This window comes from Rhineura floridana, chromosome 1 (genome assembly GCF_030035675.1).
Source record: "Rhineura floridana isolate rRhiFlo1 chromosome 1, rRhiFlo1.hap2, whole genome shotgun sequence".
Taxonomy (NCBI): domain Eukaryota; kingdom Metazoa; phylum Chordata; class Lepidosauria; order Squamata; family Rhineuridae; genus Rhineura; species Rhineura floridana.
In genome coordinates this window covers 240,587,491-240,607,123 of record NC_084480.1, presented here as the reverse complement: position 1 = coordinate 240,607,123, position 19,633 = coordinate 240,587,491, and the positions used below count along the sequence as shown (strand labels likewise).

Genomic DNA, 19,633 nt, shown 5'->3' with positions numbered 1-19,633 from the left:
ATGTTCATATTTTATGTATTTTATATATTTGTGCTGCTCACCACTTTGGTATTTTATGATGAAGTGGTATGAAAAATGGAAATGGACTGCCTTCAAGTCGATCCCGACTTATGGCTACCCTACGAATAGGGTTTTCATGGTAAGCGGTATTCAGAGGGGGTATACCATTGCCTCCCTCTGAGGCTAGTCCTCCCCACCTGGCTAGGGCCTGCTCAGCTTGCCACAACTGCACAAAGCCAGCCCCTTCCTTGTCCGCAATGCCAGCTGGGGGGCAACTGGGCTCCTTGGGACTATGCAGCTTGCCCATGGCTGCACAGGTGGCAGGACACGTAACCCCTGAGCCCCTCACTGTGGGGGTGATCTTTAGCTGGCCCTTGACGCCCAGGAGACACAAGCAGGGATTTGAACTCACAGACTCTGGACTCCCAGCCAGGCTCTCCTCCCCACTGTGCTAAATGGGTATTTTTATGAAAAAAGTTGTATATTTGTATATTTTTTCTACAAATAAATAAATACTACCTCTAGTATTGTAGGTGATATGTCTCTGAATACCAGTTGCTAAAGAGTATAAGCAGGGAAAGTGCTGGTGCACTCATTATCTGCTTGCAGGCTTCCCTATCTGGTTGGCTACTGTAAGAATAGGATGCTGGACTAGACATGCCTTTATTCCGGATCAGGGCTCTCTGTTGGGTGGGGAATCTATGGACAACTAGGGCATAAATTCAGAGAGAACAAAACTTGCACACAGATCGTGAGTACAATCTAGATAAAACCATACAATGAGATTTAAAAATAGTTTTGTTTTAGTCCTCACTAATTTTACTGGGACTTTAGTGTGCCTAAATGACTCCGGAACTTTCACACGGCCAAATCAGCAGGATATTATACCACTTGCTTTCTCAAACCACTCTCATGAAACAGCCAGAAAAAGTATAATGTACTAAACTTGCCTTTGGGATTTGCACTATTGTGGTCACAGATCCGACACTGTGCATTGCGTAGAGGTCGACCTGGAACATGCTCCACGAGTTTACAAAACATTTCGGGGCCCTTTTCACCACAAGTAGCATTGGTGCTGATATAAGCATTGCTAGCAAGATTTAGAATAGCAGGAAATAAACCTAAAGAGATAAAAATGAAAATCATTTAGTAACTATAACGGACTTTTCTCATACTTCACATTTTTATTTTTATTGGTGCCTTTAGCAGACCTCTGATGCACCAGAGAAGATTCCTCACATTTCTGTGACTCTTTGTCAGGTTTCTGTTACTTCTGAAATGATTTTTTGCATGATGTATCTACAGCAACACATCCTACATTTACTTAAGTAGCATCAGTCACCAAATTATTTATTTATTTATTGCCGAAGCTCTCTGGGCGGTTTACGGCAATCAAAAACATTAAAACAAATATACAATTTAAAACACATATTTTAAAAACAATTTAAAACACAATTTTTAAATTTAAAACAATATAAAAACAATTTAAAACACATGCTAAAATGCCTGGGAGAAGAGGAAAGTCTTGACCTGGCGCCAAAAAGATAACAGTGTTGGCGCCAGGCGCACCTTGTCTGATACATCATTCCATAATTTGGGGGCCACCACTGAGAAGGCCCTCTCCCTTGTTGTCACCCTCCGAGCTTCCCTTGGAGTAGGCACCCGGAGGAGGGCCTTTGATCTTGAACGTAGTGTACGGGTGGGTTCATATTGGGAGAGGCGTTCCATCAGGTATTGTGGTCCCAAGCCGTGTAAGGCTTTATAGGTCAAAACCAGCACCTTGAATTGAGCTCAGAAACATACAGGCAGTCAATGCAAGTGGGCCAGAATCGGTTTTATATGTTCGGACTGTCTGGTCCCTGTTACCAATCTGGCCGCTGCATTTTGTACAAGCTGCAGTTTCCAAACCATCTTCAAAGGCAGCCCCACATAGAGTGCACTGCAGTAATCTAATCTGGAGGTTACCAGAGCATGGACAACTGAAGCCAGGTTATCCCTGTCCAGATAGGGACGTAGTTGGGCCACCAACCGAAGCTGGTAGAAGGCACTCCATGCCACTGAGGCTACCTGAGCCTCAAGTGACAGAGATGGTTCTAGGAGAACCCCCAAGCTACGAACCTGCTCCTTCAGGGGGAGTGCAACCCCATCCAGGACAGGTTGAACATCCACCATCTGGTCAGAAGAACCACCCACTAGCGGCATCTCAGTCTTGTCTGGATTGAGCCTCAGTTTATTAGCCCTCATCCAGTCCATTGTCGCAGCCAGGCACCAGTTCAGCACATTGACAGCCTCACCTGAAGGAGACAAAAAGGAAAAATAGAGCTGCGTGTCATCAGCATACTGATGGCAACGCACTCCAAAGCGCCAGATGACCGCACCCAACGGTTTCATGTAGATGTTGAACAGCATGTGGGACAGAACTGACCCCTGCGGAACCCCATACTGGAGAGTCCAGGGTGCTGAGCAATGTTCCCCAAGCACCACCTTCTGGAGCTGACCCGCCAAGTAGGAGCGGAACCACTGCCATGCAGTCCCTCCCACTCCCAACTCAGCTAGTCTCCCCAGAAGGATACCATGGTCGATGGTATCGAAAGCCACTGAGAGATCAAGGAGAATCAACAGAGTCACACTCTCCCTGTCTCTCTCCCGACAAAGGTCATTATACAGGGTGACCAAGGCTGTTTCTGTGCCAAAACCAGGCCTGAAACACAACTGAAATGGATCCAGATAATCAGTCTCATCCAAGAGTGTCCGATATGATAACAATACCAAATAACACCTTTGGTATTGAGTATGCCATGAAAAAATAAATCATTATCTGGAAAGTACACTAAAAAGGATGGATATTCTTTCTCAGGTAGGAGGCAACTCAATATTTATGTCAAGGACCATTTGGACGATATTTCTGGAACACAAATTATTATGCACTGTAAAAGAAACTTAATTAGAAATGCCATCCAAACTGGGGCCAGGGGGAAGGAGTAGCAGATCTACCATCACATCTGAAGTCCTGCCAGCTTGTGCCACCAAGAGCAGAATGAGGGACACCTTCTAAAAAAGAAATAGGCTGCATAGCATAGTTGAGGGACCCAAAGATTGAGTCCCTAGGCAATTGCCTTCATCCTTCGGCAATTTCTTTTTGAGAAAATGAGAAAAACCAAAAAGGATTTGTATAAAAATAACAAAATTTCTCATAGAGGTTTTCACATCCCTAAATATAAGCCCTCTTCAGATATTCCAGTGGTGTTCAGCACATTCAGTGAACACATGCAGGCCTGGGGAGGGCAGCAGGTCCCAAAGTGTCTGCACGTATACTGCTTCCTTCACCCCCCCATCACACTGAGAGGCAGGTACACACATAAACTGTGTACAACAAGGATCGAACCTGCCACCATGGTGCCATGTCCCCAGTCCTAAAGGCAAGAATGCCACTGGGACACCTGAAGAGATCTTACCTGCCATGTCCCCAGCCATAAAGGCACAAGTGCCACTGGGACATCTGAAGAGAGCTTACTTGCTTTTCTTTTCAAGTTCTGAATAAGATACTATACTGCTATAGACTTTCTGTGATCTGAATGTAAGCAAATTGTCTGTTGAAGAAGAGAAATTGCCAACAAATTAGTTTGCTTTATAATTCAATCCCTGGCAATTTCCTGTGCCTTCATCTTTGCTTCAAATCTTGTTTTCTGAAAGAAGCCTAACAAGATTTTTTTTTAAAATCCAATCAGGACTCAAAGAAAACAAGAGACTACCAAGTGCTAATCTAAACAAGGAAACTGTAGATTTTTGTTGTTTTTTAAAACCTTTCCCTATCCTTTTACACAATGATGTGAAGTTGTCTTTGATTTGTATTCCTTTGATTATTCAGCTGGATTTTTGTCCAACACAAAAAGAGGTTCCCACAGGGAAAAAAAATCCTACCCGATACTAGGAAATAGGCAGAAGTTCAAGACCATTTGACCTTGTATAAAAGTTATACCTAGAACAATTACAACCAATCCAAAATACAGTACGTGAAAGTAAATCTTGCTGATTTGCTTTCAGTTTAGTCAACTTGAACATAATTTGTTTAGGGTCAGGGAGCTTAAGTAAATACCAAACTGGAATACAATAAGTGAATTAAATTTGGGGAATATTAATTCTTGTGGCTGTATAATATTGCGACATTATATGGGCCAAAGCCAACTTGTCAAGAAAATGAAAATACTAAAACAAAAATTAAAATATGTAAACTTTTATTAACAAGTAGAACCTGCAACAAAACAATGTAGTATGGAGTGCTTCTGTTCAGGAATTCCAGCAGGTCAGCTATGTCCTCTTCCAGGACACTCCATTCTATTCTCCCTCCCCTCAGTTTTCCATTTTCTCTCCCAATAACCAGCATTCTGTGCCCTCTGAGCATCCTTGGTACTCACTAAGCTGTTTTGGGGAGAGTTATCATTTAGGTTTTTTTCTTAGATTTTTTTTTGTTACTTCTGCAAAGTATAGGGTTCCAGTGAGCCTGATAATATTTCTCTCCTGGCATTGGATGGCATTGTTTTGGCTACACAAGGATCAGAACTCAGAAAATGAGTGTGCTATTGGCACATATTATCTGTATCAGGGCAACTACCATGTTCCAGAGTCAAATTTTACTTGACAATTTCACTTGGAATACTTGAACTTTATGACTGGCAGACCCTATGAACAACATATAAATCCTTTTTCCTCAGTTTCAAGCAAGCATTGTTTATCTCACCATTGTGGGGCTACCCTGAAATAATGATGAAGTCCTTTTATTCCTCTCTCCTACTTGCCTTATTTTGCTATATCAAAGAGATACAAGAATATTCCTACTATCTGTAGCTTAATTTCTGCCTTCAAAATAGAATTTGTGCTCCTTATGTTTTAGGACTATAATAATATGAGCTGGTTCACACTCTACTTACCCGTAGTATTCTACCTGGGATGTGGTCAGGAGGAAGCCTCTGGCTTGTGTGTTCATCTTCTCCCGGGGAAAAGATGAAAAGAAAGCCAGGGATATTTCAGGACTGAAGTTGAATTTGAAAATCTCAAGGACTATCTGTGAATACATGATTATTCCACAGTATTGTTTTGAATGTTTTTTATGCTGTTGTACATACACCGTCCTGATGTTCTAGAAGAGGGAGGTATATAAATACTTTTATAAATAAATAAATAATAAAATTACTGAAGGAAGTTAAGTAGTAACCCAAGCACTAAATGTAATTTGAGTTGCAAGAAGTATTTGTGACATGGAACAATCACAAAACCCCTTCATCAAAAGCAGAATTCAAAACACATTTGCTGTAAACTCACATCAATGTAGTCATATGAACAGGCCCTATAGATATGTTATACTTGCACAGGATTGCCAATAGAGAGTTTCTAGTTCAATCGTTGTCCATAAGGTTAATTTATGCATCAGGTTTTTCTCCAGTAAATGTTCTTCCGGTACATAAGCTCAGCCTCAACTTTGCTGCCACCCTCCCTTGCCCTAGCCCCATCCAGCTAAGTGATGCCAATATCAGGAGGACAGCTCTACCCCACCACAAAAGCCATTACTGGTTTTCTCTGTTCATCTTCTCCAACATTACTCATGAAATCCAACAATACATAAAGCCATTTTTTAAGCTATCCACATCTAAGTACAAATTGTTTGTTTGGCAGTTCACATACACAACAGTCACCAGGAAACTGTTTCCAAGAAAAACAATGGAGAAAAATTCAAGCATAGGGAACCATCAGGAATTTCAGGATCACTTTTTCTGAATTATAGCACAATCAAAACTGCAACAAGGCATTAGAATTAAGCAAGTATGTTCTTCCACCAGACTCCACTGAGGTGAGGGACTGCTGTGAATGCTCCCACTGCACCCACTGAAACCACTGACGACCAAGAAGCTACTACCAGCAGTGCTTCCACTAGTAGTATGCCAGCAGAGGGACCCAAAATTGGGTTTTTACAGGAATGGGGGAAGAGCAGGAGTGGCCATTTATCCGCTGAATTGTACAACAATATATTTCACAACGAGAGGACCAATCAAGTCCTTTTGCTGAATCAGCCCATGTGCTACAGCAAAAAAAGGGGAGAAATGTCCCCGACTCCTTCCACCCTGGCTAGCTCCATTGCCCCACTTCTCCCAGCCCATAATTAGGGTTTCTCTGCCTGGCTGCAATCCTATGCACACTTACTAGGGAGTAAGTTCCATTAAACTAAATGGGGCTTACTTCCAAGTATACAGGTATAACATTCCCAGTTAATTTAGAACAGTCACACATTGAATAATTTATATATATACTGTATATATTTTAAAACTTTAACTGAACTATTATTTGTTCTTAATTTTGGAAAGAGGTCCAGTAGAGGACAACAACAATATCATATTTTCATCTAAGTAAAAATTATTATTGAAGTTCTGGTTGACAAAATGCTTGTTCATAAAATCCCCATGTAAAATGCAACTATTAAGATAATGTATGTGAAGTGCTTGGAATCCTTAAAATGTGCTATATAATGCTTCATTTTATTGGATTAAACTGCTATAACGCAGTTTTTACATGTGGTTCCAATAAAATGTTATAAATCCTCCCTCCCAACGTGATTATAAGAAATAACTGTGGAATCTTCAGCATGGTAAGAAATAAATAAATATGGTATGAATAAGAGATGAGTGTGGATATATTAAGATCAAAAAGAGACAATGAAATTAATCTTCCTGTGTGTGCAACATGGACATAAAGCATGCATCATCTATTTTGCAGAGTATTATGCAACACTTTGGTCAACATTCTGAAACAGTTAATCCCCAAGAGGAAGCAATAAAACAATCTGCCGGCTGCTCAAATATTTCTGAGTTTAAGGAGATACCATTAAAGCTTGCAGTCTAGAGACTAGATCCTTTCAAGTTACTGACTACAGAAACCCCATAGAGAATTTTTCCTGTCAGTTTGGCAATCACTGCAGATTGCTGACAACAAGAAAAGAAAATCTCTAGCATATGCATGAAGATAGAGAGCGATGAATAGAGACTTATCTCTCAAGATAAATCCCAGAAAAGGTTTTACCATTTACAGGAGAAAGGAAAAGAAAAAACACAGCACAGAAATATTTATTTCAGGAAGTGATTTTGAAACTTGCAAAACAATAAATAAGTAACTCTAGGCTGTATCCACTGTCAGTCATACTCAGAATAGATCTATTGAAATCAATAGGCATGACTAGTTTAGGGCCATAATTTCAATAGGTCTACTCTGAGTAGAAATTAGCAGGATACAACCCCGTCTTCAAAGTGACAACAGTTGTATTTAGTAATATTTCTTCAAGAATCCTCATCGACCAAGCTACTAACTCTTTAAGGCTGGATTACTGAAAAATACTTTTTAAATTAAAAAATCACTAAGGAAAACTGAAAAATCTATCTCCTCTCTATATTAGTGCAATGTTGCAGAGCCACATAATATGTGATAAGGTCACCCCCCCTTTTTTAATATGGAGGGGGGAAATCTCATGAGATTATCAGGATATTCTAAAATGTAAAAAAAGTGTTAGACAGGGAAAAGCTAGGTCCAGAAAGTTGGTTTTATTTTTGTTATCTTTCAGGGCAACCCTACACAAAAATGAAGGTTATGACTTAACATATGCCATTCAAACCCCTCTCTTTTTTTAAGGAAAAAAGAATCAAATTGGAAAGAGAAAATTAAAAAGCCCAAGCCTGAATTACTATTTGGTATACTTATACAACATGGATATTATATGACACTGTGAAGATATAATCTTGGTTATAAGGTAATTCAATAGCAGTTTTCACAATTTGATTTTCACATTTCTAAAAATAAAAATAAAATGAATACTAAAATGAATATATCAGTATGGAGTGCCTCAAAGACAGCAGCTGTGGAGCCTTTGTTTAAAACAAAAACTGGGGCGGGGGAGAATCTTTTTCTCTTCTTTTTTAGGAAATGCTCCCACCACTACATTCTCCTTAAATCCTGTAAAATATCAAAATCCTGATGATTTTTTTACAACTCAGAAAACATTATTTAATCTGGAGGACCTGGACAAATGTATTTGTCACTGACAAGAGGATTTTATTAATCTCTAGCCCGCTTAGAAAGTATTCACAAGATTTTTCTGTATCACACATACCTTTGCACTGTATGAGCAAAACAAATACTATTTTCTAACTTGGGTTAGAAATAGCTCTGGTTCACTGTCTAGAAGACAGGACAAAATAGTTAAGAAAAAGTTAACTATTAGCAAGCCTCTAAAGATGACAATAGAAATAATATTTAAATAATATTCTCCACCTGTAGAATGAGCCAATACCGAATTGCAATTTGCACAATAGATGTAAGCTCTATAATGACTTGTGCCCTCCTCCAGACTTTAGCTGGGTTGGCCTGCCTCTAAAAACAGTTTCACCTTATTTAACACTATAAACATTTTAAAACAGTTGCAAAATTGTTGTGGAGATTGGGAGAAGTAGTCCTGGTGATACCATGGAGTCTACAAGCAGAATTAACTGCAGACTTTCAGGAACAGATTTTTCAGAAATTGAACTCGGAGATGAAAAATTATAACTTTATACTTAATACCATGAGGGCTCTTCTAAACGAGCCCTAATGCATTACAAATGTTAGGGTAGGCTGTTTTCAACCTAAAGGAAGTTCACCCCTTTTCATGGCTCATATATCCCTGCCCACATGCTATAGAGCCCCAACCAATCAGAAAGTCAGGGGCAGAAAACCTCCTGCCTCTAGGTTGACAACCCTTTCTATTCAACCCTTGGAACTCTCCCCATGCCACACCACCTATCACCAGGCCGCATTCCTCACTGGCCCTGCTCCATGTCCTTCTCAAACGACTTTGCCTGGCTGGACTGTGTCTGTGGGCTGTGGCCATGCCTCTTGCTTACCTAGATGGATTACAGAGAGATGGGGGAGGTAGAAACTTCTGGCTTTTGCATGGTTGGAATCTAGCCTACTCTACAAATCTAACAGTCACGTCTGTTGCTCCACCACTTTTGCCACTGGCCATGCACAATTTTGCCTCTGGTTCCATATCTCAATGGTACAGACCCCTGGAACATTGTGCACAAGGGAAAGTGGCCCTCAAGCTGAAAAATGGCTTCCTACCCCTGCAATAAGTCGTCCACATTTTATATGGAGTGCCTGGCAAATTATTAGTTTGAGAGTATGTGATTGCTTTTAGGAGTTTTTAGAAGGCTGTTTTTAACTGTTTTTAAAGTTTTAACGGTATTGTTTTAGTATTTAAATATTTGCTGCCCTGGGGTCCTTTAGAGGAAGGTGTGGGATACAAATTTAATAAATAATAACAAATAATAATATGCTTACTGTGGGAAACTCCAAAGATAACTCCAAAGGTCCCATAATGCTGCCTCTATTATTTATTGCAATTGGCGAAAATATTCTGAATATATTTGTAGCTGGTGAGAAATTTGCCAAAGATATTTATCTACTACATACAAGTTCAACCCAAACATCCTTCTCACATCCTACCCAGAGCACGGTGCCTTACAAACGGTATACACTGCATGTAGTATCATTAGAGCATTGTCATAAATTTCAGTATGCATCCCACTCTTTCATCAGCTCTGGACACTGTTAGTAAACACCTTTATTTATTTATTTATTTATTTATTCATTCATTCATTCATATCGCGCCCTTCCTCCCAGCAGGAGGAATATTAATTAATATTGCGCCCTTCCTCCCAAAGTGAGCCCAGAGCAGCAAACAGGCTATAAAACATTAAAAACATTTATAAAACATCTTAAAAGCAAAACATTGTTAAGACCTCTTTAAAACATATTTTAAAAATCTTTAAAAAACTTAAAATACAGATGCAGACTGGAATATGTTCTCTGCTTTAAAGGTTGGTTGAAAGAGGAAGGTCTTCAGTAGGTGCCAAAATGACAACGGTGCCTGTCTAATATTTTAAGGGCAGGGAATTCCAAAGGATAGGTCCTGCAAAAGGTCTGCTTCCAATGTTGTGCAGAATGGACTTTTTGGTAAGATGGTATCTGCAGAAGGCTCTAGCCTGCAGAGCACAGTAACAACTGGGTACATAAGGGGCAAGATTATATTTCAGGTATACTGGTTCCAAGCTGTATAGGGCTTTATACACCAAAAACCAGGACCATCTCAGAGTACAATCCTGCTTTTTCCGAGGGAGTACAACCCCACCCAAAGCAGAATTGACCAATTATCCAGACTCAGGAACCACCTATTCAGAGAACCTCCATTTTGCTAGGATTCAGAGTCAGTTTATTGGCCCTCATCCAGCCCACCACCTAGAATCACTAAGGACATAATAATCCCATGGAAAACAGTTAACAGAATCCTGGGCTAGTTTGCAGACTCAGAACCAGTGGTACACACCAGACCAAATGCTATGAGATTATACAGAACTAGAATAGCTACCCAAAATATCAAAAACACTGTTAGAGATTGGACACACATCCTTATTCATGTGGCAAAGGGTCATTCTGCATGCATGTAAAGCTCTGATTCAAATGACTATGATAGGCTCTGAATAGCCCAGATGCTGTGCATAAATTTCTCTTTGTGCCCTGCTTTGTGTTGAGAAAGATTTGCAGTTTCTCCAACCATGCCATGAGTTGCCTAGTGATTGGTTGTGCCATTAGGATATAATATTTCACATTCAACCCTTTTCCCTGTTGTTGTTGTTATTCTTATTGTTGTTGTTATTTATTGCATTTATATACCACCCCATAGCTGAAGCTCTCTGGGCAGTTTACAACAATTAAAAGCATTAAAAACAAATATACAAATTTAAAAAACACATTTTTAAAAAGCAATTTAAAAACACATGCTAAAATGCCTGGTTTATTAACCACATGTTCTCCCCCCCCCTTCCATTCTATATGTACACCCACGACACCTCTTGGTCAGTATTAGCATTATCCCTTTGCCTCGAGTTTCCTTCATCTCTTATCTGGGCAGCATATTTGTGTGCAAATGCTTAAAAAGTTTGTGTTAGATTATTTAACTTTAACTTGGGCCACATAATGGGTCTGTAAACCAATAATTCTACAAATTTGCTTTTCCTAATTGCTCAACATGATTCACATACATCATCACAGTAATCCTGATTATCACCTTGCAAGGTTACTGAGATGCGAACACTTAGGGGAGGTGCTATAAGCACAAAGGATAAGTTTTGACATGATGAGAAACCATGGTTTCCTGCTCTACGCACTAGCTGCAACAAACCTTACCCTTGCATATTCCCCTCCTCTCCTCTTTCACACACAAGAAGGCTTTAGCTTAATTTATGGAACTCTGGTTAATTTAAACTCTAGTGATTTCAAACAAGCAAGGAAAGAACAATGGTTTATGATGATGCTTTGTTCGCTAAGGGAAGGGGAAGTGTGCATGCCCAAAATTTACCATGGCTCATGTAGGTAGTAGGAAACCATGGTTTCTCATAAACACAGTGCAGGGCTCTCTGCAAGCACTGATGATCATCTGATTGATGATGGTTTAAGAGAGCTCTGCACAGCTGACAATCAGCTGGGTATCAACTGCACAATAGAGTTACCCAAGAAGGCTAGAGGAAGTGCTGAAGGAATTCAAAGTACTGGAGGAAGAGCTCTGAATCCAATCCACTTTCTCTGCAATGCAGAAAGGGGTTCATTTTTAAGGAACATTTCCCCCTCTGCAGAGACTTCAAAGGCCCCCCTGTAATTGCTTATCTGATCAGCAGTTATAGCTACCTCCTTTGAACTTTGACAGATGTCAACCTCCTGGAGCCATTATGATGTTACGATGTTACATAATGGAGCCATTACAATTACGACTGCAGGGGGCTGAGGAGGTAAGGATCTGGCCCATCAGCCAAGCCCAATTCCCTACTCTCACACTTTATCCCAACCAGTATTTTTATTAATTTGATTTATATCACACTCTATCCCATGTTTTCACAGCTGCTTTCAGTAGTTTTTCCAAATGCAAATAATTATATTCCCAAGGGCCTCTTAATCTAAGGCAATGAAGTGGTTTGGGAGATAAAAGAGCCAAATAAAACACCAAATTATTAGTCTACTGGTCAATATGCTAAAGTCAAATACTTCCACATATCCATTTTTAAAGCATGTACAAATAATATGGAGCCAAGGCATGGTCTGAGGGGATAGGACATAGCCACCTTCTTGAAGCTAAACAGAGTCTGAGTCTGGCAAGGGGCTAGATGCGAGACTGCCTGGGATCCTTATATACGCCAAATCAAGCTCCATGATGGACATATGGCAGGATATAAATTCAGTAAATAACAAATGATGTGTGGCTATATTCCTATATCCCAGATGGGGGAGGATTTCAGATTTTGGTTCAGGGCTGAGCTGAGATTACTACCAGATACTTCCCAGCTTGTATGTTAAATATTAAGATTATGCCAGTACTCATAACAAAAAGGGATTTCTGGGTCAAAGGCTGGGGAAGGTATGCAACCTAGTGCTGGAGCAAGTACATTGACTACAGACTGTCAAACCTCTCCTACTACACTGCAAACATTTGTGGGCACATTAAAAACATACTTGCCAGCTGGAATCAAAGGAAACTATGCTTCAGAATATAGTCACAGCTAATGTTGTGCAGTTACTGCATAATCAGCATTTTGAGCAAGGCAATGGCATTCCTGCATTTTAAAGCTTCGTTGTTTGCTGTTAGGAAATATGCACCCACTAATGAAAAACAGGAAATACTGAAGAGACTATTTTATCCAATGTTATTTTCAGTGGTATTCAAATATATGTATTTTGGTTGTCACCAGCAACATTATACTGTGGAAATTACTTGAGTAGCCTTTTTAGTAATGCAAGAAACCAGGTTTCGTTAACTTTAGTATATTTAGAAGTAACATTATTTTGAGTTTCAGCTGTGTTTATCTTCAGCATAAGTAATGCAGGCATTTAAATTTTCCCCACATTCTTGGAATTGCTTCTGGATTAGCATCTTGAGATAAAAACGGAATGCTGCATTCTACAAACTAGTTATCGTTACAAGGATTTGATAGCCACCAATTTTGGTAATTGGGCAGACATACTTATCTGTAATCTGAATTAATGAAAAGCATGGTCTTCAACCCAAATCTTTAGAAAAAAGAGGGAAGCCTTTTTTTTTCCCCAGAAGAAAACTGATAGGTTATAGTGGGTATTTAAAGGGAATCATCCTGATCTTGCTACATTTTACAGACATGGAGGCTCCAATGTGCATTCAGAGGCACTGTGCACATTCTCATGCTCATGGACATACATTGTACATACATAGACATACACACACACGTTCCCATTCATTTTAGGAGAGATGCAGAGCGTGAATACACTTCAGGACATATCTTTGGGGCCAAGTTAAGGTTGAATATGTACCTCATCTGGGTGCCTTATATGGGTGAAGTGATCATCTGCTTTATCTTGATACTTAGGATCTGTGTCTCTGTCGCTGCATTTAACTCCATTATAATGTTCCAAAGAGCCAATATAATTGTGGGGTTTGTAACTTTACACAGGCTTCACAATTAAGACAGTTCATGTGCTCAGGTTGTGCTCTTTGTCTAACTTTGAATATGGTTGTCATTGAACCGACTTTTTCAGAAGAACCTGTTAGAAAACCTTTTGTGTTTGTTATTAAATACTTTCTAAACAGTTGCCTTCCTGAAGGCCTATACAGTGTCAGTTCAGGTGTGATGCAGGGGGAAAAATGGAAGCAGGAGGAAGGGTGGGATATAAACTTAATAAATAAATATATACAAATTTGTACATCTCCTTCCCCACCTCTCCCAATGAGAAGTGCATATTTCTAATGCAGGGGAGACAGTTTATACAGCTCACCAAAAGAGTAGAGGGGAGAAGAATTAGTTTCATCGGGCATTACAAAGAATGGATGAAGAATAGCCTTATCTCCCTCCTCAAAGCCTCATATGATGTCTGAAGATGATTGCAGAGGCACCAGATGCCAGGCTGTAAGTGCTTAACATTCTTCTTGCTTGTTTACAGCTCCATAAAGTGTTTGCTTTCTAGTTTGTTGAGTATGTCAGTAAGTTGTCTGCTCACGTCTTGCTTCATTACGAAGATAGCACAGTATGGGGGAAGAGGTGCAAATCCCAGATGACACAAACTACTTGATGCATACCTTCTTTTTAGGATATTGCTTAACTCATTTCTTGTAAAGCACAGAAACCCAGCTTTGTCTCTAATGATATCAACAGAAGTTAAACCAAGATTCCAGCAGATTCAAGATTGCCTCTCATGTGCCAACTTTTATTTCAGCTGGCTCAAATATATTTCAAATTAAACTTTTGATCAAGAAATTTCCATTTGTATCAATGACAAAAATCATCAATACCCGCATCTGGGAATCTCTAAAAATGAACATTTAGCAGATAAGTAAGCAACATTTCTATGGATCGTAACAATTAGGTTTCCAGCATTAACACCTCCAACTTGTTAGATTTAATTATCATCCATATACACTTTAAAAAACTCATCCTTAGCCTGGCATAAACGCAAGTTGGATTTGTGCCCTGAGGGGAGTTGGATGCGGTGGACCTCCAGCTGAAGCGGGCTATGCTGGCATGTCCCTCAGCCTGGCTGAGCCGGGACCCAGCTGGCTCAGCCAAAACTGGCGCAAGTGGAGCTGGATAAGCCAGCATGAGGCCAAAAAGAAGGGCATGTCAGGGGTGTGCCAGGGGAGGGGCCAAAGTGAGAGGACTTAAGACATATACAGGTAATATTCAGAGTGCTCTTTCAGGTCCCAATCCAGGCAAAAGTTACACAAGGAAAAAAGGTCGGTCTAAGAAAATAATTGCAATGGATGTCAACGGAGAGGGTTTACTCCGAAGTAGGAGTATATGGAAGAGCAGGCTTTTACTTTCTGGTCCTTGTGTGCAGCTCCTGGTTGAGGTGGTGTTCAGCCAACCCAGAGGCTCCTGAATAGCAACTGGATGCGTCGGCACTTTACACCATTTTTCTTGCTCCAGCACAATTTAGCCAGCTTCCCCTGAGTTGGATTGCTCTGTTAATGTGATCTGAAGCAATAACCAGCACTTTTCTTTCACTACACCTCCAATACCAATTTCCATGTGATGTTTCACCGACACTACACAGAACCTGTGTAGGACTTCTCCAGAAGTTGTCGGATGCCAACTCCCATCAGCCACAGCCAACATTGTCAATGTTCAGAGATGATGGGAGTTGTAGTCCAACAATACCTGGAGAGCCACAAGTTCCCCATCTATACAGTACAGAAATAACTGCATTTTCATTTTAATGCATGGAAACATTTCTGGTTTAATGTAAATTTTATATGAATCATGCCTTTCAAGTGGAGATTCTCCAAGATTCATTATTAACAGCTTACAGAGGAATCCAAGTGAGGGGGAGCCAGTGGAAAGTCCCACGGGTTCCTGTTCCCACTCAGGAGCCACCAGCCCGGCTGAACACCAGCTCTGTCAGGAGCCACATGCATGAGCTGGCCGGGAAGTGCCAGCTCCCACGAACAGGCTTCCCAGGGAATAAGCACTCCCCATACGCAACCATCGAAATGCTTTTACTGCACCTGCCTTCCAAGCAGATCAGGACCCAGGGGACAATCTTAAGTAAATCCCACACACACAGCTCTGTCCCACCACACCCTCAGAATGCCCCATTTTGGGGCTTCCACCAGCCCTCCATCTGCCCGGCTGGCTGTCCCCAGCAGACCCCCAGCAGTGCCAGCAGGCTACTGGTGGTACCACAGCTGACGGTTGCTGCCAGTGGAGCCTGCCAGCACAGCTAGGGGTCCACAGCTTCCAACTCCCCCCAGCTCAGTGGAAAGGTGAGTTGCACTGCACCCATAATACACACAATAGACAGTAGGTCTATACCCTTTCTAAGTGACCAATCAAGAGTGGCAAAACAATGCAAGATCAGATTATTACGTAAATAAAGGGGCCCCCAGATTCTATTGGTGCACACCATATACATTCTACCCAAGCATGTGCACACACTCATCCCTCTCCATTAGTCCAGAGCCCCCAGCTGCTTAATATTGCTTGAGATTATGCTTTTCACACTGTCTTACTCTTGACCATGTACTACAAATCTGTCTTTATCTGTTCTTTCTGCTGTGCATTATTCCTTCATCACATTTGTAGCTCTACCTAGCTAATTGTTACAGTGACCTGAGGCCCCAGGGTCAACTCTCCTGGATTTGTATGAGCTAATCTGTCACTGGCAAGATTGAGAGAAGCTGGTTCCCAGGTTATTTAGCTAACTCTCTTGCATATTTAACTGCTCACACAAATGATTTACTCAAATGAGCAGTGTAACTTTGGAAGTGGAACTCTGGAATGGAACTCTGACAATGTGCATTCCCATTCATGGAAGCTGATCTTTAATGTTCAATGCTAGCCCAACATTATGTTGCACATTGAAGCAGATACCTCATTCAGATATAATGTATGAGCCAGTTTTAAATATTTACAGAAAACATAGCACTAGGGTCTTAATAATAAGTGTGTCAACAAATGGATTAGGAAATAGAATTATGCTGTCAGTTATAGTATTAATGAGGTAACTAGCAATGGAATTAAGACATCAGTACTACCCAATGTGCTTTTTCCCTATACTGGAATAGACAACATGATTGCCTCCAGAGGTTGTTTGACCACAACTCTCATCATTCCTGGCCATTGGTCATGCTGGCTAAGACTAATGGGAGGTGGAGTTGACCAATGTCTGGAGGGTGACACATTGGCTACTGTTGCATTACTAATATTGTGTCAGTTCATAAAGGAGCACATTTTGCCACCATCATAATACACATATATAAAACAACATATGCTTCCAGTCTGGCTACAGAATTGCCTCTTATGCCTTTGGTGTAGAAATCCAGCCAGAAATTTGACTTAGTACTTCAGTATGCATTAATGTAATCTATGCAATTTACAATCCGCTCAGAATAAATTCTTTCAGATTTGACATGTTCTACAGGAATGTAATATAACGTTTTTAAAAAACAGGATTCTAGTCAACATAGAAGCAAAATATACTTATTAATGAATTTTCCCAGGTTCTTTTTCTCTCACCCACCAGCCCCAATAATGAACCATGCCATCATCATCTACTCTGAATGGCTGACTGCATACTTGCTTCAGTACCACACAAAAGCAGTTTGATGAAATGCGTCCTCCTCCTGGGACTCCATAGTTCACGTGCATCATTATTCCGGGTTGCAGTATCCCTTTTACGGCCTGTGTGTAAATGCCAGATCCTATCTATATAATCCTCAAAGTGGCTGGAGGCAAAACTCCAGAAACACAGAGCTTGGGGACAGGGGAAAACTCAGCATCCCCTAGAGATACAATGGCTCAGTCCATCCAGAAAGAAAAGAACAGTTTGAGGAGGGTTAACTCTGTCATTCTGGCTGTTTGTTCTTTTTAGCAGACAATGTGGGAGCATTTGTGAAGAACGTTCCCCCCAAAGGGGGGGGAATCACGTGTCAATCTGGAAGGAGGCCAACAGCATCAAACGATTTAAAACCTTTTTATTTTAATATCAAGAAAGTTATTTACACAGTATACTGTACAAAGGAAAGAAGAGTTTTACCCAAATCTGTAGGGGGAGTCCCAAACCGATTGATTTTCACTTCAAAGCATTCCCCCCAATTCAGTTTCATCTGCCACAAAGCAAGTGGGCGGCCCCTTCATCCTCTACAGCAAAGGCGAGCATTAGAATCCCCTCCACCGCCAGCAGTGGAGATGAAAGAACAGGCAGGAGGGAGGATAAGAGAAAAGGGGAGGGGGGTTGCAAATTGCAAACAGAAAGTCCTGGAAGAAAAGGAAGAGCGAAAAAGGAGGAAGCCATCTGGGGTGGGAAAGAAGGGCCGTTGGGAAGGGCCAAGGAAAAGAGGGATCCATGAGATAGTTGGGAGAAAGAAAGAAAGAAAGAAAGAAAGAAAGAAAATTGCTGACCTTTGAACCCCGAAAAGAAAGAGTAAATTAAAGCAGAAAGACATCCAGTCTAGTCTCCAGTGGTGGCATAATCTGTTTTCTTGAAGTGAGAGTAGAAGCTACTTCCCAAACATGTGGTAACCTGAGAATACTGGATCGTGATCATTTTTACCCTGGTTGAGCTTGGCGACATTGTAAGGGATTTCTCTCCTGAATGAGAGCATCCAGGTCCGGGCGCCGCTCGAGTGCCCGCCCCACCTCAATCCACTGACATTTTGCAGTTGAGCAGCGTACAGTAACCTCTTGGACACTGCTGCTTAGCCAGCAGTCATTGCCACCAGCAGTAACCTCCATCCCAGCAGCTCAGGCTAGCCGCACCTTGCCGGATTCGGCTTAGGAACGCGCCCTACCAACAAGGATGTCGAAGGCAGCGACGGCCGGAGGGGAGGGGGGCGGAGGAGGGAACACGAAAGGGAGCATCATATCCTCCGACCCACAAACTGCAGCGCAAACCCCGGCGGGGGAAGCCAGGGTCCATTTGCACGTGCTCTGAGCGACTCTTCGGAATGGATTCATTCACGTGCTCAGCCACCCCGGCATTGCAGTTAGGTCCTGGGCTAAGCCCTAAGCTAGGGATTTCCTGTTCGGGTCACGTTTGCTCCGCCTGCAGCAAGAGCTGCTTTCTCACCTCGAAGCTGGCATTCCGCCACAGCGAAGAGCAGCAAAGCCGGGAGCACCAGTTGCCAGGAGCCGCTCCAGCAGCAGCAGCAGCCCATCTCCCCTGGGGTTCTGCAGCTACGGCGCGGACGGCGGCAGCTCCACAGGTGGAAAGGCGGGAAACCTCAGCCTGAGCGAAAAGTCTTCCGAAGCCTTGTTGCTGCTGCCGCTTCGTACGACACACCAATCAACCTTTCTCTCTCTCTCTCCCTCCACGCAACCTCTTTCTTGCCACCCGCCCTTAGCTCTACCGCCCTTTGCAGCAAGCGAATCTTCCGTCCCTAGAAAGCGGAGAGGGGTCCGGTAGAAACCATTCCCACACTGATGGGGTTCTCCTATAGGGCATGGGGACTTGGAGGAGGAGCAGACCTCTCCTTCAGGAACTCTAAAGAGGGAGACTGCCCTGTGTAGCTCTATCCAAAGACACCCAGTGCAGTATTTTAACTATCTGAGACCAATACCAGCCACGACGTCCTTCCTCCATCCTCACATCTCTCCCCCTATTTTGGTTCGTTCCAGCAGTAGCTGTGGTAGCAAGAGACGCTTGAATTGGGTATGGGGGTTATGGTTGGAGGAGATAAACATTCTCGAGCCGCTCAGAACTATTATCAGCTGCCGTGCCCCCCCCCCCGTCGCCTCCCAAGAAAACAGGAACAATCACTATAGACTCACTTGCATTCAGCTGCTTTGCGAGGTTTGCGTTCGTTTTAAAGGATTGTAAGACAGGGTACGTTAATCATGAAGACTATGCAAACTGTTTTCCCAAGTGAAATGGTCTATCCTGGGACATCCTGTGTCACAGAAGAGAAGTTATTTTGGCTCCTACCTTCTCCTCAGTGCTCAACTATTAGGAAGATGCTTTCCATAGTCAGGAAAAAAATCCTAAATCCATCTTTGCACTCGGAAAAAATACATGGGGAGAAGGGGAGAGATGGTAAAAAGAT

The 19,633-nt window shown here is 41.7% G+C and overlaps 1 protein-coding gene across 1 annotated transcript in view; it reads right to left on the bottom strand.

Annotated features, from left to right (window-relative positions):
- Positions 1–18,846, bottom strand: part of LAMA1 (laminin subunit alpha 1) — a 141,469-nt gene extending 122,623 nt beyond the window's left edge. The window contains exons 1-2 of the mRNA XM_061595855.1: positions 18,661–18,846; positions 951–1,121 (exon numbers count right to left, since the gene is read on the bottom strand). Coding sequence (XP_061451839.1) covers positions 951–1,121; positions 18,661–18,748 — 259 coding nt within the window. The 5' untranslated portion in view covers positions 18,749–18,846. The remainder of the gene's footprint in view (positions 1–950; positions 1,122–18,660) is intronic.
- Positions 18,847–19,633: the final 787 nt, after the last annotated feature.